This window comes from Mesoplodon mirus (assembly GCF_964341445.2).
Source record: "Mesoplodon mirus genome assembly, chromosome: 2".
In the NCBI taxonomy this organism is placed as follows: Eukaryota; Metazoa; Chordata; class Mammalia; order Artiodactyla; family Ziphiidae; genus Mesoplodon; species Mesoplodon mirus.
Genome location: NC_138977.1, coordinates 26,270,661 through 26,295,994, shown reverse-complemented (window position 1 = coordinate 26,295,994; position 25,334 = coordinate 26,270,661). Strand labels below are relative to the sequence as shown.

At 37.0% G+C, this 25,334-nt stretch overlaps 1 protein-coding gene across 2 annotated transcripts in view; it reads right to left on the bottom strand.

Moving 5' to 3' along the window:
- The window catches only part of FAM13A (family with sequence similarity 13 member A), a 329,977-nt gene that overhangs the window by 251,371 nt on the left and 53,272 nt on the right, over nt 1-25,334 (bottom strand). For both annotated transcript variants that reach the window (XM_082611404.1, XM_082611405.1), the window contains one exon: nt 19,763-19,940. In XM_082611404.1, the coding sequence (XP_082467530.1) occupies nt 19,763-19,940 (178 nt within the window). The remainder of the gene's footprint in view (nt 1-19,762; nt 19,941-25,334) is intronic.

Below are 25,334 nucleotides of genomic sequence, written 5' to 3'. Positions count from 1 at the left end.
ATGGCATAGTTTTTAAGTGGCAAAGATGGGTCTCCACCCCAGGCTTAACTTCAGGCTCTAGATTGCTTTCTAACACGGGATGGAGAGCTTGTGGGTAGGAGTGGCTAGTAGTGGCCAGATGAGGCTTCCTGGAGGAGGCTGGGAAACAACCTGGCTCCCTGATAAGCCCACAGGATGGTTCAGGTAGAAGGTAGGGATGGGAAAATAAGGGTGATCCTGATTGGAAGAAAGGTGTGAACAATACATGGAGGTGGGAACGTAATGGGGCAGTGTACACTGTGCTGAGGGTTCAAGGCAGGTGCAGGGGGACACACTGCAGCAGAAGCCAAGCCTGACTGGGGAAAGACTTACCCGCCAGAGTTGAATTTTTCATAGGTAATACCAGGCTTTGAACAAAAAAGTGACAAGAGAACAACTGCATTTTTTTTTTTTTTTTGCAGTATGCGGGCCTCTCACTGCTGTGGCCTCTCCCGCTGCGGAGCACAGGCTCCGGACACGCAGGCTCAGTGGCCATGGCTCACGGGCCCAGCCGCTCGGCGGCACGTGGGATCTTCCCAGACCGGGGCACAAGCCTGTGTCCCCTGCATCGGCAGGCGGACTCTCAACCACTGCGCCACCAGGGAAGCCCAACAACTGCATTCTTAAGTGGATTAATCTTGGTGTTGGAAAAGACATAAATCATTGGAATATTGCAGAAGGAGCACTGGATGTGGAATCAAAAACCCTGGGCCAGATCTCTGTTCAACCACTTACTAGTTTTAGGATTTGGACAAGTCATAGCGCCTCACTGCCCCCAGCTTCCTCATCAGAAGAGAGCATATAGTTTTTTCTGAGAATGAAGTAGCAGACATAAAAGCACGTTTAAAATTAGAATGTGCTACACAAGTGCAATGCACTATTTCACATGCAATATGGAACAGAGAGGGAAAAGTCTTAAGGCAGAGACTTCAGTTGGTAAGTTACTGTACTGTTCAGAGAAGATGATAGGAGTCTGAAGTAGGGCGATGGTAGGAAAACCTTTAAAGAAGACTCAGGATTGGAAGAATACTATAAAGCAATAGTAATAGAACTGGACACTGGTTTTTATCATGAGGATTGCTGAGGAAGGAGGAGGTATACAGTGCCTGAATGGAGGACGGCAGCAACGGGGGTCGATACAAGGCTGGGAGGCAGGGTGAGGGGGCAAGTAAGATTTCCGGACAAGTAAAAACGACCACCAGGGGCCTCCCTGGTGGCGCAGTGGTTGAGAGTCCGCCTGCCGATGCAGGGGATACGGGTTCGTGCCCCGGTCCGGGAGGATCCCATATGCCGCGGAGCGGCTGGGCCCGTGAGCCATGGCCGCTGAGCCTGTGCGTCCGGAGCCTGTGCTCCGCAACGGGAGAGGCCACAACAGTGAGAGGCCCGCGTACAGAAAAACAAACAAACAAACAAACAAACAAACAAACAAACGACCACCAGGCACACCGAGCAATGGAACGGGGGGCGGGAGGTGGCAGGGCTAGTGGTCGAGATTTAGGCCTGGACCTTGTCCACCATTCCGGTTCACTGTCTCCCTCAGGTGTCGCCTCCACATGACTTCAAGTGCTCAAAACACTTGGGTGCTCTGGGCTCTCTGCCTCCACCACCACCCCCCTAGGCCACATCACCATCTCCCCTCCCCAGGACCACCCTGATGGCCGGTCTACAGTCCTCCACACTTCTCTCCCAGTGCAGCCCACTGCCATCTTCTAAATATGTGCATCAGACAACGTCACTCCCCGGCTTAAAACCTCCCAACTACTTTCTGCTTTCCAATGTGCGGAGAACTCCGTCTAAGCTCTTCACTCTAATTAAGGGAATTCTACACAATCCAGCCCAGCCTCCCTTCACATCATCGTCTCCTACCATGTTCCAGAAACACAGACCTATTCTCTATTTTTCAAACATGCCAAGCTTATCGTCATCTCTGAGCCTTTGCACTAGGTGTTTACCTGGGGGGAAGAAAAGTAACACTTACTGAGTCCTTGCTAGGTATATGCATTTTACATGTCTTAACTCACTTAAGCCTCCTATCTCTATATAAGGTAAATACTAAGTCCATTTTATAGAGTTGCCATATGATCCAGCAATCCCACTCCTGGGCATATGTCCAGACAAAATTATAATTTGAAAACACACATGCATCCCAATGTTCACAGCAGCACTATTTACAATAGCTAAGACATGGAAAAAACCTAAATGTCCATAGACAGATGAATGGATAAAGAAAATATGGTACATATATTCAATAAGTGGTGCTGGGAAAACTGGACAGCTACATGTAAAAGAATGAAATTGGAACATTCTCTAACACCATCCACAAAAATAAACTCAAAATGGATCAAAGACCTAAACGTAAGGCCAGACACTGCAAAACTCTTAGAGGAAAACATAGGCAGAACACTCTTTGACATAAATCACAGCAGTATCTTTTCTGCTCCATCTCCTATAGTAATGAAAATAAAAACAAAAATAAACAAATGGGACCTACCTAATTAAAAGTTTCTGGACAGCAAAGGAAACCATAAACAAAATGAAAAGACAACCTACAGAATGGGAGAAAATATCTGCAAACAAAGCGACCGACAAGGGATTAATCTCCAAAATATACAAATAACTCATGCAGCCCTATGTCAAAAAAGCAAACAAACCAAACAACCCAATCAAAAAATGGGAAGAATATCTAAATAGACATTTCTCCAAAGAAGACATACATATGGCCAAAAAGGACATGAAAAGATGTCCATCATCACTAATTATTACAGAAATGCAAATCAAAACTACAAAGAGGTATCATCTCACACCAGTCAGAATGGCCATCATCAAAAAATCTACAATCAATAAATGCTGGAGAGGGTGTGGAGAAAAGGGAACCCTCCTACACTGCTGGTGGGAATGTAAATTGGTACAGCCACTATGGAGAACAGTATGGAGGTTCCTTAAAAAACTAAAAATAGAGCTAACATATGATCCAGCAATCCCACTCCTGGGCATATATCTGGAATAAACCATAATCCAAAAAGATACACACACCCCAATGTTTACTGCAGCACTATTCACAATAGCCAGGATATGGAAGCAACCTAAATGTCCATCAAGAGAGGAATGGATAAAGGAGATGTGGTACATATATACAATAGTATATCACTCAGTCATAAAAAAGAATGAAATAATGCCATTTGCAGCAACATGGATGGACCTAGAGATGATCATACTAAGTGAAGTAAGTCAGACAGAGAAAGACAAATATCATATGATATCATTCACGTGTGGAATCTAATTTAAAAAAATGATGATACAAATGAACTTATTTATAAAACAGAAACAGACTTACAGATATGGAAAACAAACTCACGGTTACCAAAGGGGAAACGTGGTGGCGAGGGGAGGGGATAAATCAGGAGCTAGGGATGAATATACACACACTACTATATATAAGATAGATAACCAACAAGGACACACTGTATAGCAGAGGAAATTCTACTCAATATTCTCTGATAACCTATATGAGAAAAAATCTAAAAAAGAATGAATATATGTATATGTATAACTGAATCACTTTGCTGTACACCTGAAACTAACACAACATTGTAAATCAACTATACTTCAGTAAAATTAAAAAAAGGAAAAAAAAAGAAAGGCTAGGTTTTTTCCACTGATGTGAACTTCCAGGTCTTTGCACAATGACTGTAAAGTGCTCTAAAAAATCCAACCATATTGGATTGTTTAACGCATTGATACTGTCTCCATCTGTGTACATACGTGATTACATCTGTTATAAAGTTAAAGAAAATTGTTCAGAAAAAGAAGATATGGTACATGTATACAATGGGATATTAGCCATAAAAAGGAATGAAATCATGCCATTTGCAGCAACATGGATGGACCTAGAGATTATCATGTTAAGTGAAGTAAGTCAGAAACAGAAAGACAAATATCATATATCACATATACAGAACATAAAATACAACACAAATGAACATATTCTATGAAACAGAAACAGACTCATGGACACAGAAAACAGACTTGTGGTTGGCAAGGGGGAGAGGGGGTGGGGAGGGAAGGATTGGGAGCGTGGGATTAGCAGATGCAAACTAGTATATATAGGATGGATAAACATCAAGGTCTTACTGTGTAACACAGAGAACTATATTCAATATCCTGTAATAAACCATAACGGAAATGAACATGAAAAAGAATGTGTGTGTGTGTATATAAATCACTTTGCTGTACAGCAGAAAGTAACATTGTAAATCAACTATACTTCAATAAAATTATAAAGAATATATATATATATATATATATATATATATATATATAAAACCACAAATAAAGCCCATTTTACAGATGGGGAAACAGACTCAGAAAAGTTAAGGAAACTGTCCTAGGGCCCTACAGTCAGTAAATGGCAGAGCTTGGATCTAAATCCAGTCAGTCTGGCACTGGAGTTTACGCTCTGAAGTACTTTCTAACCTGTTGGTGATTTTTTTCTTTGCTGGGATGAATTCTCGTACTTCGGATCTCAGCGTAAATGTCACCTCAACAGAATGGCCATCTCTGATTCCCTAATGAAAAGTAGCCATCCAGTCCCTTGCTGTTATATCACCCTCTCCTTAGCCATAAAACAGTGCCTGTCACAGAGCAGCACTCAATAAATATTTGCTGAATGAACAAGGATTAAGAAAAGTTTGTTACAATTACTAGAATTTTGGAGCTGTAAGGTACCTTTGAAATAATATATTTCAAGTTCCTCTTTTACATCTGAGAAGAGCTATTAAAGAGACATAGTGAATTGCCTAAAGAAATTAGGCATGCAGTGGTAAAGCAAGGACTTGAGTGCAGTGCCCCTACAACCAGTTCTGTGTTAATCTTACTATTTGGCTTCCAAATTTAAGAGACTTTTGATAGCATATCTGCAATCAAATTGTGATGATAGAAGCCATGTTTTATGCTTAATTAAGAAAAAGACTCAAGAAACTAAAACCCATGGATACAGAAAAACTGCTCATTTTATGTGTAGGTTTATGTCTTTGAGTGAGTGAAACGGATTAACATAAATGACTGAATAGCTAAAATGGTATTTTATCGCTCTTTGAAGTTATTGCCAAGAGAAAAGTTGCTAACGTTGCAAAAACATAACTTTGTTCCTCTACTTTAATATTTACTTAAAATAAATGCCAGTCTTCAAACTACCAGTCCACCCAATGTCCCTGTCGTCCAGCTTGTACATACAGCTAGGCAAAACTCAAGCTAAACGTTGCAGACTAGGCTTCGCATGTCCAGGATTATCAGTCTATTCCTCTAACTTAATCTGACCCCGCCATATCTCAGGGTGCACGTGAATTCTCCTAATAAGAAAAGTACTATTGCTGGCTTTAATTTCTTTGGGCAAAGCTGTTTTCATAGAGAACTAGAGTGAGTACCCGACTGACCACATAGCATAAAGAAGGGTGAAGTCAAGGCAGAGCTGAAGAGGAACTGCTACTTGAGCCATCTTGGTTTTTACAAAATGTGAAACAGGGCCGTTATTTCCACTAAATGGATAAAGATAGATAGCCTATGGCTGATGAGTTTTTACAAAACAATGAAAATGTTTGAGATCTCAGGATTCCAAAATCTAAAAAGAAAACTCGACAAAATATATTAATTATTCAATTACAGCTCAACAGAAATCAATTTAAAAAATAAATTATAATGTTATGGGTTGTGGGTACATTTTAACATGTCTGATGTGAGGCAGTGTGAGGCTGTCAAAAGAAGAGAGTTTAGAAAACCTAGGAAATTCTCTGAAAACAAAAAAGGCCTAGAAAAGCAATACACTGAAATAAATGCAAGGAATATTTGCCATTTATGTTTAAAAGTACATCTACAAGCAAGATTAATCCCCTAGATTAATCCATGCACAAGGAAATTACATTGATCTATATTAGAAATGAATACCATAATTATATCTAGGAAATAACAGTGCCTAACCTTTTACATGTCCCTGGATGTCTTTCTTCCAAGACATACACTTGTTTCCTATTTTAAGGACAAATCTGTGGCCGCAATACTGTCAACTGAGTTGAAGCCCCATGATGGGGAAATTTACAAACTGCGGCGAAGCTGCTTTTCTAGAAAATCACTAAACTGTAATCATACATAATACTAATATGTTCCAGGAACTATTCTAAGCTTCATATATATTATATAAATATATATACTGATATATAGCTATATATACACTTACATATATATATTAATATATACTAACAACCACTATATAAGATAGCTAATATTATTATCTCTCTTTTGTAACTGAAGAAATGAGAGATTAAATAATTTGTCCAAGATCCTACTCTTAGAAAGTAATGAAGCCAAGTTTAAACCAAGACAGTCCGGCTATGCCGTCTTTCTATACCAAATTATATAAAACCTGAACCATGTCTTATTTCATTTTGATTTATCACAGAACTGTTCCCATGACCCACCAAGGTAATTCTCTAGGCTCATCGGGGGGCAAATTTTTGCTTATTCGCCACATTAAGGAGAACAAGATACCATATGATCAGTCTGCCTTTAAATATTCTATTAGTCTTTAATTATGAATGGGGGGTCTCAGTTTTTTCTAATTGTAACAGTTAAATCTTTAAAAACCAAAGTGATATGACCTTCTACCTGAGCCCAATCTAACACAAAAACATTCCAATCAACTGTGTATATAGCAAACATATTATTCAATCACAGATTCTATAGAACTCATCAAAAACTAATTCCTCCATCATTTACATTCTACTGACACTTCAGGAACAAACCTACCTGCATTTTCTCCCTTTTGTTATCTAATAGAAAATTTAGAGGAGGCATAAGAAATTTAACAAAGACTGTATGTGATGGTAAAAAATTGAGAACTTCCAAGTTCTCAAGTTTAAAAACTGAGTCAGGGGCTTCCCTGGTGGCGCAGTGGTTGAGAGTCCGCCTGCCGATGCAGGGGACTCGGGTTCGTGCCCTGGTCCGGGAAGATCCCACATGCTGCGGAGCGGCTGGTCCCGTGAGCCACAGCTGCTGGGCCTGCGCATCCGGAGCCTGTGCTCCGCAATGGGAGAGGCCACAACAGTGAGAGGCCCACGTACCGCAAAAAAAAAAAAAAAAATCTGGTAAATTAGCCAAATAAATAAAAATTCTAGAAAACTAAAGTCACAACAAAATCTTAATGCTGAAAAGAAATTCACAGATCAACTAGTAGCAAATAGAAGGTTAGAAAAATTAAATGACTTGCTTCAAGTCGCAAAGCTAGTTAATAACAGAGGGGGAGTAGAATTCTGCTCCTCCAAGACTAGAGGAAAATAAAAGAAACTGCAAATGTAGAAGGCAGATATGGGGGTGTAAGATAATTCTGGAGATTATTACATAAGTGTACATACACGCCCACATGTAATGTTGAGAATATAAACTTGTCACTGGATTTTGTCAACGGTGAGGAAACATGCCTCAGTGTATGTATCTATATATTTTTGCACGTATGCCTAAATTTGCTGCTTGTCATTACTGGATGATGATGCCAAAAAGTTTAAAAGGTCAATAGCTATTTTTAAGATTACTCTTGAACTAGACATATGGCACTAGTTTTTACTTGAAATCTTATAGACAGCAGCCATTACAGCCATTACATTAGATCTTGCTTTCACTTGAATTTTCTTTTAGAGGTATGAAATGAGAAAGCAGAATTATTAGAGTCTGCATTTGTTTTTTTCCCCCCAAAGAGAAGAATATTCATTTTAAATGCTTTCTTCAGTTTTTTAAAGTTATATTTAAAAACTGACTATACACGTATGGACATCAAGGCAAAGAATACAATGAAGGTTATTAATCCCGCACGTAACCCATGACTGCTGAGATAAAGCACGGTGCAGTAAATAACAACTTCTGTAGTTGAGAAAATATGTGATGTAGTGGAAAACCCAGCAGGCCAGGAATCAGAAGACATCCTATTCTTAGTCTTCCTGCCTACAAGTTATATAACTTGAAGCCAATCATTGACACCCAGCCACCAGCCACCTGATGGAGCCTCAAGTCAGCCTTTGTGAAATAAAATCAACCAGCCTTCTCTCTTCCTAATGCTGATACAAGGGATAAGCAAGATCATGAATGTGGAAGTCCTCTGAAGGTATTTTTGAAGGGAAACATGCAATTTCATTTTTTAAATCAGTATTTAACAGAGTAGTGTTGATGACTTCTGGCTGAACATTTCTCTTTAATAAATAACTGACTGACTTAAAGGACCTTGAATTTACCCTGGACCATATATTTTCCCAGCTGATCATTAACGGTCAGGCAGATGTTATTGCTTATTTACTGCATTCCCACAGAGATTGAAGGACTCAAGGTATTATTTTTAAAAGGATGAGAAATTTTTTTGCTCAAGGTATAAATTTTTTTGCTCAAGGACTCAAGGTATATTCCAGAGAAGGGTTCACACATTTTAAAAACACTGCATCACACTGATGGGGTAAAAGACCCGCAAGCCATCTACTTTACCCTTTTTCTCACATCAGCACTGACCTTAAATGTATTGACCTAAGAGTACTAGGGGGAAAAAAAAATCTCTGCTCCTTGCAATATAAAAGTAAATCCTTATTTCACATAAGAAAAGATGTAAATTACCCTGGACATTTTTCAGTACTATTGGTTGTTTATCTCGTATACTACAAACAAGCAATCTATTTCTATTTTTGCAACCATTTGCAGATCTAAGGTTAGTACACTGCCATCTCTTGAGTGAAACCAAGATCAAAAAGCACCCTTTCTAATTGCTTACGTTTAAAAAAATCAAGGCTTGACGCATCACTGTTACCATTAACCAGAGTAATAAACTTTACTCTACCTTCACACAGAATATTGAGAGGAACACTATGTATGGGTCATCTAAAATTATACACCACATTATTCCTGGAAAAAAGTAAGAGAACAGCTAATAGAGAATTTGTAGTATCATCTTCAATATGTATATTTGATTTCTTATGATTCAAACTCATGTTCTTAGCTGATAATAAAGGGAATAATAGATTTCAGCTTACTATTAGATTTAATTATATGTAATTGCAATATTTGGCCATTTTGAACTAGAAAAATGGCAGTTTTATATGGTTCGACCTATACTTCTATTCATCTGAGCAAGGGACAATGGTAATGCAGAAATCTTTCTGCACCAATATGGTTTTTTTCTCTCTGAAAAGCAATTGATTATTTTCTTGCCTAGTTCAGAGTCTCAAATGGAAAAAACCAGAATAAATTTCAGTTCTATTTTAGCTTCTGTAATCCTAAAGATCGATACTTTGTACACTTCAGCTTTTTATCCATAAAAGTATGAGAGTACCAACTATGCTTATGGATTCACCCTGAGAAATAAATAATTGAGGAATATACTTTTTGTATACACACAGAATTTAATATACAAATCTGTCATCTTCTATACAAAAAAATCTTGGCTATGAGCAAACAAAAAAGATGTAAAACTAAAGGATTTAAATGACATGGGAAACATTATAATTTAATGTTTTGTAAAAAAAAAAAAAGGATTAAAAAGGTATATAAAATGTAAAACATAAAATTTACAAAAGAACATATACATAAAAAGAAAGCTGAAAGGAACAGACAAAACATTTTAAGTTAGTATTTCTGGTATTACCTAGGATTACTGGATGATTTTTCACTGTATACTTGACAACTTTACAAATTTTTTTTCAAATGTCTACAATTTTAGGGAAAAAATCTGTAAATAAAAATTGGACTAAATGGGGAGATATGTCATTTTACTAAATGAATGACTCAATATTAAATATTTCAAACTATACCTGATTAAAACTAAAACTCAATGGGAATTTTTCAATCTAGAAAAATATTCTGATGTTCTGGGAGAATATATGCACATAATTATCCAGGAAAATCCTGAAAAAGAAGAATTAAGTGGAAGAATACCACTCATGACATTAAAATAGAAAGGGTATGATACTAGCACCAGAGAGGCAGATACATTCATGTAGGGGAAGAGAGCCCAGATAAGGCCAAAATATATCTAAAAATTTGATATAGTAATGACAAAAGTGACTTTTTGAATCACTTGGCAGAGTATGAATTACTCTCTAGGTGTTTGATTAGCAGGCTAATTATTTCAGTGAAAAATTACATTTTTTTAAATTACATTCTTAAAGCATACCTTATTACAAAGTAAATTTCACTAGAATTCAGTAACTAAATATTTTAAAAATTATGAATATGCTATGATAAAATATAGGAGGATATTTAATAACTTTTAGATTCCCATATCATACCTTTTCTAATATTCACATATACTCAAGATTTAATTATGAAAATATGAAACTGAAAAAATATTGAGACAATATAAGTAAATATTCTTACAATCTTGAGACAGAAGGTCTTTTATGGATAACATCAAACCCAAACAACACAAATTGATACACAGGATTAATAAAAATTTTAAACTTCTTTATGGCAAAAAGAATTATGAGGTTTAAATGTGAATTATAAGCCATGAGTATTTCTAGTATATAACAGTAGATTAATAATTGTACTACAAAAGGAACTCTTACAAATTGATTACCAAAAAAAACAAAAACAAAAACAAAACCCACCAGCTTAGAAAGCCTGAAAAAAGTAAAAAGGCAATTTACAAAAGAAAAACTATATGGGAAAAGAGGTTTTTAAATATTTTGAACCTCACAATAATCAAATAAGCAAATATTCTTTTTTAACAAGAAATAATATTCAATTATATTGGCAAATATGAAAAATAATAACATCAGTATTGGAGAAGGTGTGGGAAAGGGGAGACATTCAGAGGTGGACGCTCCAGCATGAACTGGTACAACCTCTCGATGAAGAAAAAATTTGATGATACAAATATCCTTTGACTAGTCAAGTCTACTTCTAAAAGTACATCCAAAGAAAATAATCAGTGACGTGTGAAAAATGTATGTTCAATAATAGTCTCTGCAATGCTATTTATAGGGGAAACAGTTACTGAGTGGTGATTAAGAGCTTGGAGGTGAAGAACTAGTCTGTCTAGATTCAGATTCCTGACGCTAACCTCTTCCTACCCATGTGACCTGCAGCAAGTTTAACTTTCTGTGCTTCAGTTTCTTCATGAGTAAAGTACAGACAATAATAGTATTTGCCTCATAGGGTTTTAAGGATAAAATTGGCAAATAAATGAAAAGCACCCAGAACATTGCAAGGAACTTAGTAAGCACTCAATAAACGTTACCTATTATCATTGCTGAGAAAAAAATTGTGAAATGCCATTTATAGGGATGGCTTAAGTAAAGGATATTGATCAAAAGATCAGAACACTCCAAGGTCATTAGAAATGATGAGGCAAAATTATAAGCATGGAAAAATGCCACAGTAGATGACATTAAGTTTTTAAATAAGGGTTACAAAGCAGGAATATTTTACTACTTCGTCTTTAATCAAACAAATATAAATATATATGTGAGCATTCAGAGAAAAGATACGGAAGCACATAAGCTGAAGTACAAACAATGACTGAATGTGGGTGTAGAATTATGGATGATTTTCATTTTCACCCTTATACTTGTGTTTTTTTGGTACAAAAAAACCTTTTCTTCTTAAATTAATGTTACTTTTATAATAAAAAATAAACTTATACCCATTTTGAAAAAAGGCAACTGGAAAGTCAATTAACACAATTAGAAGTGATGGGTGATCGATAACACAGAAGTACAGGCAACGAAGTAACCATGGGAAAGGGCTGGTCCGGGTTTCAGCAGAGAAAGACCAAACTTTCCACTCACCCATTCTTTAATTGCCAAAAACATGTTTATGGAGGATGATGATAATATATACAATTGTGCTAAAAATTACATGAACAACTTGCAGTTCATAAGTAGATATGTCAACAGGTTATATATATATAAATATGTGAGACTAGGGCTTGGGCTTAATTTTTTTAAAAGATCAACTATCTACATTTTTCAATCCAAATGACCAATTTCCCAAAAGTAACATTTGGGCTACAAACCAAACAAAGCTTCTTAGTAGCAGTTAGCAGATAAGATGACAGCAACATTGTAGGCTTATCTGGTTACACATCCTGTTTTTGTTACAAATTTAGCTGATCTCATCTAATATTAACTGATGTCCAAATACCTAATTATACACACACACACACACGCACACACACACACAATCACATAACCACAGGTTATCAGTTAGTGACTTGGTACCATTAACTTACTGTGTTATTTTTTTCAACATTTGAAAGAGGCCAATAGCAGCTTTAAAACCATTTTTATGCTGTCTCTAAGCAAAAATGTAATATTTCGGATAGAAGCACATGTGGAAGGCCTTATCATTCAAAATTTAAAATTGATTTATCTCTTTAAGCTTCAGAAATACCTCTATTACTGATTACCTTATTAACACTGAAACATTTGTTTTAAGGGATAGGATTAACTTCCTGATCTATAGACAAAAGGCAAAGGAAGCAAAGGGATGAAGCAGAGTTTGATCAAAATGGCTTACTTATCGGTAGCAATTAGCAGATTTGTTTTTTTTTTTTTTTTTGCGGTACGCGGGCCTCTCACTGTTGTGGCCTCTCCCGTTGCGGAGCACAGGCTCCGGATGCGCAGGCTCAGCGGCCATGGCTCACGGGCCCAGCCGCTCCGCGGCATATGGGATCCTCCCAGACCGGGGCACGAACCCGTATCCCCTGCATCGGCAGGCGGACTCTCAACCACTGCGCCACCAGGGAGGCCCAGCAGATTTGTTTTAATTACTGGATATTAAATTTTGATGTTATTGATATTATTAAATGATGGAAACTGAGTCTACACAATGAGTTTAATACAGAGTGTCAAGAATATTAAACAACCAAAAAAAAAAAAAAACCTCAGCTAAAGCATCATTAGGGGGTCGTTGGTCTCTTCATCGATGTCTATTTAACAAATAGATTTTGAAATTAATAATAAGTAAGAGTAAATACAAATATTTAGCTTTTTCTAACATCATTCTCACCTTTGAATACTTTTTCTCAAAGGAAACTTCAAACTCAAAGGACTCCTATAATAATGCCGGGGAGGTAAAATGCTTACAGTGAAGTTGCTGTTTATGAGGAAATTAGGTTCCAAAGTCAGCATGTAAAAAAGGAAATCATGCATAGCCAACATTATTCTTTAAAATTCTAAAGTACAACACTCTCACCATAACTTAAGAAAATAGATTTCTTCCTGTATTGGAGCAGCCTGCTGAGTCCTTAGGTGCACAGTGCCTTAGAGAAGATTCTCAAAAAACAAACACAAAAACCCAAGACTGTGGCAAGGATGGGGATGTTGGTGCATAACTCTGGAAGGAGGGGACAGGTCAACATGGGTGAGGAAAAGAGGCAAGTGGGGATGTGAAACAATGAATAGTGTGCATAGCTATTTTGCAAAGAACACCAAGACACACAATAGTTTGTTTGAAAGATGCTTTTTCTGTTTGATGGCTTGGAATTCAGCAGGTGGGCTGCAAGGAGAGAGAAGCCATGGCATGCAGTATTCCATGGGAGGGTGAAAGAAGGGATCTAGCTGGTTTCCTCCCAACTCCTGTTCTGCATTGCTACGGTTCACTCAGAAGGACTTAACTGTTCTAGACTTTCAGGCTACCTTATCCAGCCCCTCTGGCAGCCCATCAGGAATTCAGATCCTAGTCCAGAGTCCAAAAGTGATGGGAGAAGCTCTGGGCAGGCGGCTGGTTGGCCCAGCTGCAAGGCAGCAGCCAAGGAGAAGGATCCAGCATTCCCAAGGCAGCTGAACAGTCAATCCCTGGTGGCAGATTCATCTGGGAGGTGGACAGTGCCAAGACAATATGGGGAGGTCACAAGATGTGTGTCTGATAATTTGAAGAAGTTGGTTTGTATTTAGAAGTTTTACTGGACAAGAAAAAATATCTTCTTTAAATATTAAAAGGCATACTCAATACTGTATGATCATAATATATGTAAGAAGAAAGTGAAAACTAAGACAACTGAGGTAAAAAAAAAAAGTCATGTCTCTCATCTCACATTTCTAAGGAGCTCACTTCATTAAGCGGTATGATGGGCAAAATGTATAAAACCTGATCTTTCCCTTAATGCAATTGTAAATGTGTTCAGTTAAATATACACACATTTCAACACCACTTTACCAACTGTCTACTATGCACCAGGGCTTTCTCTTATAGTCTCACTTAAGCTTCAAAGCAAACTCTATAGGTCCCATTTTACAGAAAACTTAACAGAAAAATAAATAACACAGAAGGTTGCACCTATCAAATGAGAGAACAAGGACTAGAATAACATTCTTTTATTATGTCATGCTATCCAAACCACTGAAAATCCAGTACCCATTTTAATAATTATCAAAACTTAGGAAAGCAATTGCTTCTAATCTCTAAGAATAACATTCTTTAGGAGGACTTGTACTTGTCTTAGAAACTAGAATATTAGGGATCTCCCTAGAAAAACCATATACAACTTACAGTCCAAAGTTTGCTGAATTTTTCATAGAAAAATATGTATTACTGTACCATAGTATATTATAAAAACATTATTATAACATTATTATACAAATATAGTGGACTTTGTGGGCCTCACATGCCCCTTCACACCAGAAATATTCATTACCCCAGGTGCCGAGAGTGTCGCCTACTTATGGCTCATAGCCAAGTCCCTCCCCTAAGATTACACCACCTCCCTGGGCACAGCTTACTTCCAGTGACTGATGGAGATGGGGTAAATGGGCCAACTTCCTTGACTCAATTTAGGGTATCTCTGAAAAGCCATCCCAGCTTCTAAGTAATGCTGGGACTGAGTGAGGCCTTTGTTACCACTGTATAGCAGTTCAACTTCTGCCTAATCCTTCTTCCCTCTATTCCTTACAGGTATGGTTACAAAGAGCACTACCCAATAAAACTCCTGCTTGAAACCTCAGTCTCAGGGCTTAGAACTTGGACAATCCAAACTATGACAAGAAGAGATACAATAATATTGAATGTGATTTGACAAAATGAGACTGAGAGAAAATCAGAGTTTTAAATGTGTTTACTAGGGGAAAAAAGAGAGCAAAATAAATAAATATCCAACAAGAGGGAAAAAACAAAAAACAAAAAAAACCCCTGAGGACCTAATAGGAAAATGGGCAAAAACACGAACACATCGAGAGAAAGATACACAAATAGCCCTTAAATATAAGATGTTCCATTTCAGTTATAATAAAATAAATGCAAATTAAAACTATGTTAGCACTAGCCATGAACAATCTGAAAATAAAATTAAGAAAACATATTTAGAATAGCATCTAAAAGAATACACATTTAAGAATAGATTTGACAAAAGAGTATGAAATTTGTGCTCAGGAAACAATAAAACATTGTCAAAAGAAATTAAAGAAGACATAAGTACGTAGAAAGACATCCCATGTTCATAGATTAGAAGAGTCAATATTGTTAAGCTGGCAATACTCCCAAAATTGACCTACATATTCAAGAGAATTCCTATCAAAATACCAGCTGGCTTTTTTTTTTGCAGAAATTTACAATATGATCCAAAGATTTATATGGAAATGCAAGAGGCAATCTTGAAAAAGAAGAACAAAGTTGGAAGATGGACATTTCCTGATTTCAAAACTTACTAAGAAGCCATAGGAATCAATACAGTGTGGTAACCGCACAAGGATAGATATATAATAGATCAATGGAATAAAACTGAAAGTCCATAAATAAACGCTAACCATATGGTTAACCAATTTCTGACAAGAGTGCCAAGACAATTCAATGGAGAAAAACAGTCTTTTCAACAAATGGCAATAGGACAACTGCACCCAAAGGAATGGAGCTGCACTCCTTCCTTACATCACACAAAAATTAATTTCAAATTAACTCCATAGACTTAAGTGTAAGAGTTAAAACAATAAAGCTCTTAAAAAAGTCTTCATGGGTTAGGCAAAATCGTCTTAGATACAACACCAAAAGCATAAGTGACAAAAGAAAAACTAGATATATTGGACTTTATTAAAATTAAAAATTTTGTGTTTGAAAGGACACAATAAAGAAAATGAAAAGGCAACTCATAGGAGAAAATATATGCAAATCCTGCATCTGATAAGGGACTTATATCCAAAATATAGAAAAGACTCTTACAATTCAATAATAAAGACAAAAAATCCAACTAAAAATGGGCAGATGATCTGAATGGACATTTTCCCAAAGATACACAAATGGCCAATAAGCACATGAAAAGATATTCAATGTCATTAGTTATCAGGGAGATGCAAATCAAAACCACAATGAGATACCACTTACCATGGAGACTCTAAAATTCCTCTGAAAGGGTAAATGTAATAGAAATATGGAAAACAGGAAGAAGCCATACAAAACACCAGAAACAAACTCATGTATGTATAGGAAGTTAATATGTGACTGAGTTGGCATTGTAAATTAGCAGAGATGTACTGCTCAATGAATGATTTGGTAACAATTAGCTATCTACTTGAAGAAAAATCAAACTGGATCCATATGTGATAGATACAAAAATAAATGCTAGGACCTCCCTGGTAGTGCAGTGGTTGAGAATCCGCCTGCCAATGCAGGGGACACGGGTCTGAGCCCTGGTCCGGGAAGATCCCACATGCCGCGGAGCAACTACGCCGGTGCACCACAACTACTGAGCCTGTGCTCTAGAGCCCGCGAGCCACAACTACTGAGCCCACATGCCACAAGTACTGAAGCTCATGTGCCTAGAGCCCATGCTCTGCAACAAGAGAAGGCACAGCAGTGAGAAGCCCGCGCACCACAAGGAAGAGTAGCCCCCGCTCGCTGCAACTAGAGAAAGCCCGCACGCAGCAACAAAGACCCAACGCAGCCAAAAATAGATAAATAAACTAGTTAATTAAAAAATAAATTCTAGATAAAGTAAAAACCTAATCATAAAAGCCTATAAATATGACAAAAGAAAAATGTTTTGTAATACCTTTATGATATTATTAGTATTAAGCAAGACATTATTAATATTATTTAGAAATATTAAGACCTAAATTCTGATAAAAAGAGGAAGAGTTGACACATTAAGTAAATTAAAATCAAAACAATTTATAAAGCACCATAAATAAAGCTAAAAGGCAAACAACAGAATGGGAGAAAATGTTTGTAATCTTTATAATGGACAAGAGACCTAAAGAACTTCTACAAGGTATATAAATATTCTGTCATTAAAAGTTCTAGTGTTACCATAAAAACAATCAAGCTTCACAATATATGCATCTTAATCCCATTTATATTTAAAAATAGATTTATGGGACTTCTCCCTCAGTCCAGTGGTTAGGACTCCGCCCTTCCACTGCAGAGGGCAGGTTCAAACCCTGGTTAGGGAACTAAGATCCCGCATGCCACGCAGCATGGCCAAAAAAAAAAAGATTTATGGCTATGTTCAAAAAGAAGAAGCAGGGGACACTTCCCTGGTGGTGCAGTGGTTAGGACTAGGTGCTTCTACTGCAGGAGGCACGGGTTCCATCCCTCATGGGGGAACTAAGATCCCGCATGCTGCACCGCGTGCCCACCCCCCAAAAAAGAAGGATACGTATCTACCGGTATGTATTTTACTGATTTTACCTCTAAAGAGAAGAGGTTGGAATGGGAGGAACTAATGGATGACATTTTTATTCTATATACTTCTACATTGTTTGAATATTTTACAGTGATAATATTACCCAATCATCTAAGTTTAATAACCCATAACTGGAAGTACATGTTGAAAACCTGGTAATTAAGAGTCACCAAGAAGCCCAGCATCCAGAATACCAATCATATATTATTGGTATATTCCTTCCAGTTTTATTATTGTATATTTCATAACACTATCATTCTGTATCTAAAATTTATAGCCTTTAAAAAAATAACATTTCGTGAGGATTTCCCCTTTTCAGAAAAAAATCCCCCTCTACTGACCATATAATGTATACATTGTATTCACCTAAGTTATTGAAAAGTATTTCATCTGTCTTGCAGTGGTTCATGGTGAGAGACCTGTCCTTAAATGGCAGGCTTTCTACTGATGATTTTTATAACAGTTATGGACTAACTGTGGTCACTGACCTAACTGTGATCACAGGAACTGAAGTAACTATTTTCTTGTCCTAAATCGGCGAACTTCAAGTTCAAAATAAACCATCTCTCCCTCTTTGGACTCAATCAGATAAATGAGTACAGTACTTAGTAAGTTCTTAATAAACACTACCTGCCATAACTATTATACTCTATTTCAGTGAGAAAAGTACCTAATAGTGACTTCAAAATCCAAAAGTTTAGGAATACACATCAATTAGTAGATCACACCAATGTGAATGTACTTAATGCCATTGAACTGCATACTCAAAATGGTAAAAATGGTAAACTTTATATTATGTTTATTTTACCACAATAAAAAATCTGAAAAGCTATACTGATTAAAAGACCATATAACTCATTTCTCACTGGATATTATGACTGACTAATTGAAGCAGGTTACCAGAAATTCCAGATCAAGCCCAATCCAACAAGTCAGCAATGAAGTATGATCCGTATCTCATTAGATAAGCATTCTATTTACAAATTCATTTTCACCTCTTCTAGAATCTAGGGTTTCAAAATTACTGAACAGTTTTCTACTTACCTTTATTTCTTACACGTAGGTCACCCAAGGTTTACTCTGCAGATAAGTGTAAAAAGAACAAATACAGTCTTTTTACTATCACAGGGCTCCTGAATAAGATGTTAGTGGAACCCATGTCTGAGATAGCTACTCACAAGACCCTAACATATCTTATGCCATTATTTAAAATGTACATCTCTAAGGTTACAAGGGGGATTAGTTATTGAAGGTAGAATTTCTCTCCACAGCCACTATGATCTAAGCCAGAGTTTATATTTAGAGTCATTCTGACAACTGTAATATTACTAGTTCCGGGCAGCTGAATGAGTCTGTAGATAAATGGAGTGGATAAGCAGATATACTATTTTAAAAAAAACACAAAGAAAACTTGCTGAGAACTTCTGAGAGCTTTAAAGTGTGAGTGGTCTTTCTTTCTCTCTCATAAGTAGAAGGAACATGTCTGATATCAGAGGTATTAATAGGGGAGTTAAAAGCAAAGTCTCTGGTTTACAAGATCATAGTTCATGCATCAATGATTAAGGAGCTTTAAGGAATAACAGGGAAAATATAAAGTTTTACCAAAGTTCTGTGGCTAGAAATATAGCACCTACCAAGGAGACTAGTTTATTTCTGGTCTATTCCTAGAAAATAAATAAATGTAGCTGAGGTTACATTTTTCTCTCACTGACATATTCTTCTTGTTATTTTCCATCTATTAGCAATGATTTGAACTTTATCACTATTAAGAAAATTACTATATCAAACTCCTTCCCTTTTTTCTAATCAATGTTTAAGATTAGATTTTTTTAAATGTCCACTTTAATGAAAGTAAAACTCATTTCCAGAATTTTAAATAAGGTTTGAAACATTACAAATTACAGTTTCATAAAAAGGCATAGCTTCCTTCTTCAAAATTGGGATGAAAAAAAGGCTAAAATGCCCAATACCAAAAACGGAACTTCTCCAACATAAATTGGTTGACTTTTTAGTCTGAAGTATGTTTCTACATTGCAGCGATTTCAGGCACTTTTAAAGGAAAAGGCGATATGTGATGATATTAACAGCAAAACTTCAATAACTTACTGAAAGCAATTTGGCCCAAATACAGTGGCGAGATTGTGAACATTCATGCGGTTCTTCACATGGTGCTTGGCTACTTTTGTCAAGAATTGGCAAAGGTACTTGAGGAGGCAGTAGTGGGTGTCTGGCAGCTCTTTTATTAAGGCTCTTAAGCTACTCTCCTGAGCATCATTTCTGTCATCTGGAAAGAAAAAAGAACAAAAAATGTTCTCAGGCATATTTTACAGTAACAATAACAAAGATACACAGGTACAATACATTATAACACTTAATTCAGAAAATCATTCCCAGGGACTGAGATACAGCATTATAAAGAGGCATTTTTGCCTTTTCTTTGATCCTCAAGCATTTGACGTTAAAGAATAACTAACTTATTCAAGACAACCTTAAAACCACAAGCTTTTTATTCAGTGCATAAAATAGGTTACTATTTCAATTTTGTGTTTTCATGACACATATAAAGATAATGGTTGGGTTTTTATTCATAGTGGAATCTTCCATTTGACTTCTGTCTTCAAGTCTGTTAAAAACAAGAATCTCCTGGTTGAATAAAATTTGATACAAGAGACCTTCCAGGATTACCATGAGTGACACCAAACTTAGTAATCAGGAATCTGTGCACAGAGAAAACTGAAGGAAACTTTTAATTTTTACACAGCTTTTTAATCGCCCACATCATACAGTTTAGAATTTGATACGTGCCTCATACAAAAGCCTAATAACCTTGTATAAAGCCAAAAATATCCAACGATGTGCCAAAATTCACAGGCAGACATGTGAAAAGTTCTCCTCAGTTCTCAAAGATTTGTTTGTTTTGTCAATATTTAAATACAGTGAAGTTGCTACCTTATGTAATTTTGTATACTACTTTCTATCAGAGGAAAATACAAATCTTTTACAGCGAATACTTAAGGGGAATAATGATAATCCATTCTTTAGACGGATGTGTAAGAGAATAAAAATTTAATCCAGTTATATTTAACACACAATGGATTCTTTAATTTAGATAGGCCAGCTGCTTTAATTTAGATTTAATTTAGATAGCTTTAATTTAGATAGGCCAGTCAAGAGTATAAGAAACAGAAAAGTGAGGCAAATAAGATGCAAAGGAAGAGGACTGATTGTTAACACTGATTAGTCAGCATTACAAGATACATAGGTAATGTGCCATCACAGGAAATGAAAACACAGAAAACACACAGAAAGTCACAGACTGCTACTGAGTGTCTGTAGGGCACAGGATAAGAATGCAGGCTTGGGAGCCACTTTCTGGGTTAGGATCCTGCTTTAGCCACCTACTACCTGTGTGACCTCAGACTCTTCACTAAACTGTTTCCTTATTTGTAAGTGGTAATAGTAACTATCCAGTAGGGTTGTGATGAGGATTAAATGAGTTGACAGTTGTAGAGTACTTAAAACAGAGTGGTTGACACATACTAAGTGCTATGTTAAGTATTTGTTACATAAACAAAATCACTTTTTGCTTTACCTTCATTAATTTGGTTTTATGAGCACACTGAGGTTTTAGTGAAATGTCTTTTAATATGAACCCTAATCCAAACCTAACCTTTATGAATATTAGAATAAGTGATGCTGTCAAAAATAGCAATGCCAAAAACGTGTAGATTTCAATCTTTGGTGGAATCATACTGGAGAACATTCTATTTATGATTAGGATAATTATTTCTTGCTGATCACAAACAATGTGATTCAATAAACTATAATGTTTAGGGCAAAGGAGATTTCTTGATTCTAGAAGTTTTTCATATTAACTTGTTACATTTAAAAAAGATATCATATCCAAATACTTTGATAATCCATAAAACCATGTGGTATGTTGCATATGATGGCATTATTTTCCACTGGACTATGATCTTGCCTACCAGGAATACATAAGAAATGGAAATAATTAAGTTTGGAATGATTAAAAATGAATTGAAGACTACCCATTTCTCATGCCTTTATATCACATAAATATGAACTAAGAGAAAATGTACTCCTATTTTTTTTATGGTGACTCATCCAAAGTGAGTCTGGATGTTTTCAAGGGTGTGTGCTCTCATTCTAAAATTGTGGATTAATTCCCAGCATTTCAGGGTACGAGCAACAGCTTTCCAACAGCCTTGACAATGCACCCCTGCCCTTCTTTCTGGCTCTGAAATGAAACCTCAGATCCTACGGCAGGCAATGTGTGAAGACACCAGATGAAAAAAATATATTCAACATAGTTAGGAATTTATGACATCTTTGAAAAAGAAGCAGTACTTTGATCATACTTCTAATATTCTGAAATACAATGAATAATTTCCCAGGAAATAAAACTGACAAAAAATGGGAAGGGAGACATCTATTCAGAGAATCTCCAACTTAACAAAATACCATGAAATCCTTTACGGCATGAATGAAAGAATCACTAAATATGTTTTCCAAAAGCAAAAATAAATATGAGGGAAAATATCTATCTATCTCCTTCTACCCAAGAGCATTTCTATTGCCTCTGACGGAAGACAGATTCACTGGTTCACTCGCTGGGTGAGGACACGTGTGTCTTCTACTTGGGCGGCTCTGACAGCAGCACATCACGTTTGGACCTTAAATATTCATAATTTACCTCCTGAATTTATTCAAATACATCGACAGTGCTGTCAAGACCTTACTTTATTAGCGTGACACTTCTACTCGGCTCTTTCCATACTGATTAATTACGTGCTACCGTAATACTGAGAATCTGCCATGTGCACTGCGTTTCCAGAAATATGGGGTAAATATCACCATTACTGTCTGACTACAGCAACCCCACAGACGAGATTTCCTATACGTAAGATTAATAACTGCTCCACACGTTTAGAGGGGGACTGTGGAAGAATGCCCAGCGTAGCACTCAGTGGGGGAGTGTGGGTGTGAATGTGCCTAAGGAGATGCCTTCTGATGTTTTCCAGAAGCACAATTCATAATAATTATTATTGCTTGCATTACTTTCTGATTCGCTGGTACCTAAATATAATAAGAAGTGCCCTATTCATTCATGTTCTTGCATTTATATTGGTTATGACAACGTCTCCCTCAACGTCTCACATCATAAACAAGCGTTAGCCATGCTTCTATCTTGGGTACATTGATTCCTAACGTATACTTATGGCACACTGTGTGTGATGTTGATCACATGCTGTCTGCGTGTCTGACTGTCTCTAACACCAGGAATATAGCACTGAACAAAAGAAACATCATGCTTTTATGAAGCATATTCTACTTGGGGGGAGACAGACAAAAATCAAATAAATTTTTTTGATTTATGCTATGAAGTGCTATGAAGAAACATAAAGCAGTGTCGGGGGGACTAAAGCAGAGCGATGCAGGAGTGAGGGATGGCAGGGAAGGCCTCTTAAGGAGGTAGTGATTGTGTTTACCTTATCAAAGTCGAGAAGGCCTCTCAGCTGTGGTGACAACCGAGCAGAGCTGAAGGAAAGACCAAAGTGCATTCTAAGCAGTGGACACACAAGTGTTAGGGCCCTAAGTGGGTCCTGGGGCTGGGGCCAAGGGGTGGAAGGTGGGAGAGTGGCAGGACATGAAATCAGGGGACAGCGAGGGCAGTGGGTGGACAGGGCAGATCATTACAGTCTTATAAGTCATGGGGTTTTTTTCTCCCCGTATGTCAGGGTTTTGAGCTGTGGGGAGACTTGAAAGGACCACTCTGGCTGCTGTACTGAATCCCAACTGTGGGAGACATAGCTGAACGCTGGGAGACTCTGGTTAGAGGACCACTGTGACACTCCCAGAGGAGAAAGGCCAGTTGGCCTGGACCAGGTTGCCAGTGGTAAGATGGTGAGACGTGGGCAGATTCTGGATAGAGTTTCAATGTGTCCTGTTTGTTTTACACATGAAAAATATGTGTATGGAATACTTATTCAATCATTCAACAAGTAGCTATTGAGTAACTACTCTATGTCAGGCACAATTCTAAGCATTTGGGATACATCAGTAAACAAAACAGAAATCCCTGCCTTGATGGAACTTACATTCTCGTGGATGAGATATTAAAAAATAAATATAGTAATAGGGCTAGAAGAAACTGGGAGTACTGGCCAGGGTGAGGCGTGGTGACTGTAGTTATAAATAAGATTGTCAGGAAGGCCTAGTTGACAATGCATTTGATGTTTGGAGGAAGTTAAAGTAAAAAAAAAAAAAAAAATCCACAAACTGGCAAATGTAAGCTCTTTCAGAGTTGGAGATGGAGTTTTAAACATCGTTTAAAGCCCCTCAATGCCTGGCATATAAAAAGTGATCAAGAAGTAGTTTTAATAGATCGATACACATTTAAGGCACAATTTTAAGACACCCAGTAAGACCTAATACTATAGGAATAAAGAGACATCTATATATCAAATATATCTAAAAGAAATGTGGACTAATTTAGTCCATTTACAGAACTAGCTGGGTCAGGGTGTTACATAGGAATTATACTACAGGGAGTATTTAAATGATAAGAAATCCTTTGGTGGTCAGAGAGGAAGGATACTCAGCAATAAAATTCCACAGAAAGGCCTCAGAAGGAGTGAAGTGCGCCTCTGTGGATGTATTAGAATATTTTAACTGTTTTAAACTTGAGGTTACTTCTAGAATTAAATTGGAATAAAAATTAGGATGTGTATAATTTATTAATCCAAAAGGCTTAAGAGAACTTTGCAGATGGAATAATGGTTAATAATTGAAACAGTCACCATTTTCTTTAACATCAATCTTTTCCTAGGACAAGAACTAACTTTTTCCATTAGTGAAAAGTGCCACTTCAAATTATTCATGTTTCTTAAAAGATTTTCATTGTTGGCTGAATCTGACCCATTTTTTAAGCTAAACCGCAAACAAAAAACTAGCACACAGTACGTGTGGTATACAGGTAAACTACTCAGCAGTTGAAGAAGATTGTACCGTAAGAACTTTTGCTCCAGATTAGGTAGCAAACGCTGAACCATGTGACAAGTATTTGCTCTCATTAAAAAGAGATTAGGATCCTAATCAACAATGCTGGACCTACATCACGGGATGGCACCTAACTCTAATCTGGACATTTATCCCAGTGCTTGTCATGTGCTTTGACTTTTCAGTGGCCACGAAGTTATACTGTATACTGTACATACAATCTTAGCCTCAAGGAGAAAAAAAAACAACAAATGGCAAAATGCTAATCTCTACTACGATATATCTCAGGGCCGTGAGAAGGTCAGCCATTAAAAGAACCAAAATATTTAGCTTCATGGCGCCAGATTCACTGAAGTAGCTTTTTATTTCCTCGTTAAGTCTCACACAAGGATTTCTGAAAACTTGCTAATCTATCAGAGAGAATAGTGAGCTGCTGCTGACCCTGAAGACGGAGGAAGGTCACAAGCCTGAGAATATGGACAGCCTCAAAAAGCGGAGAAGCCAGCAGGGAAACAGGGGCCGCGGCCTCACAACCACGCGGAACTGAAAACTCCCCCAAACCCGAATGAGCCTGGAAGCAGCAAGAACTCAGGCTGACTGACACGTCGGTTTTGACCTTGTGAGACCTGGGGAGAGAAACCAGCTGAGCTCACACACT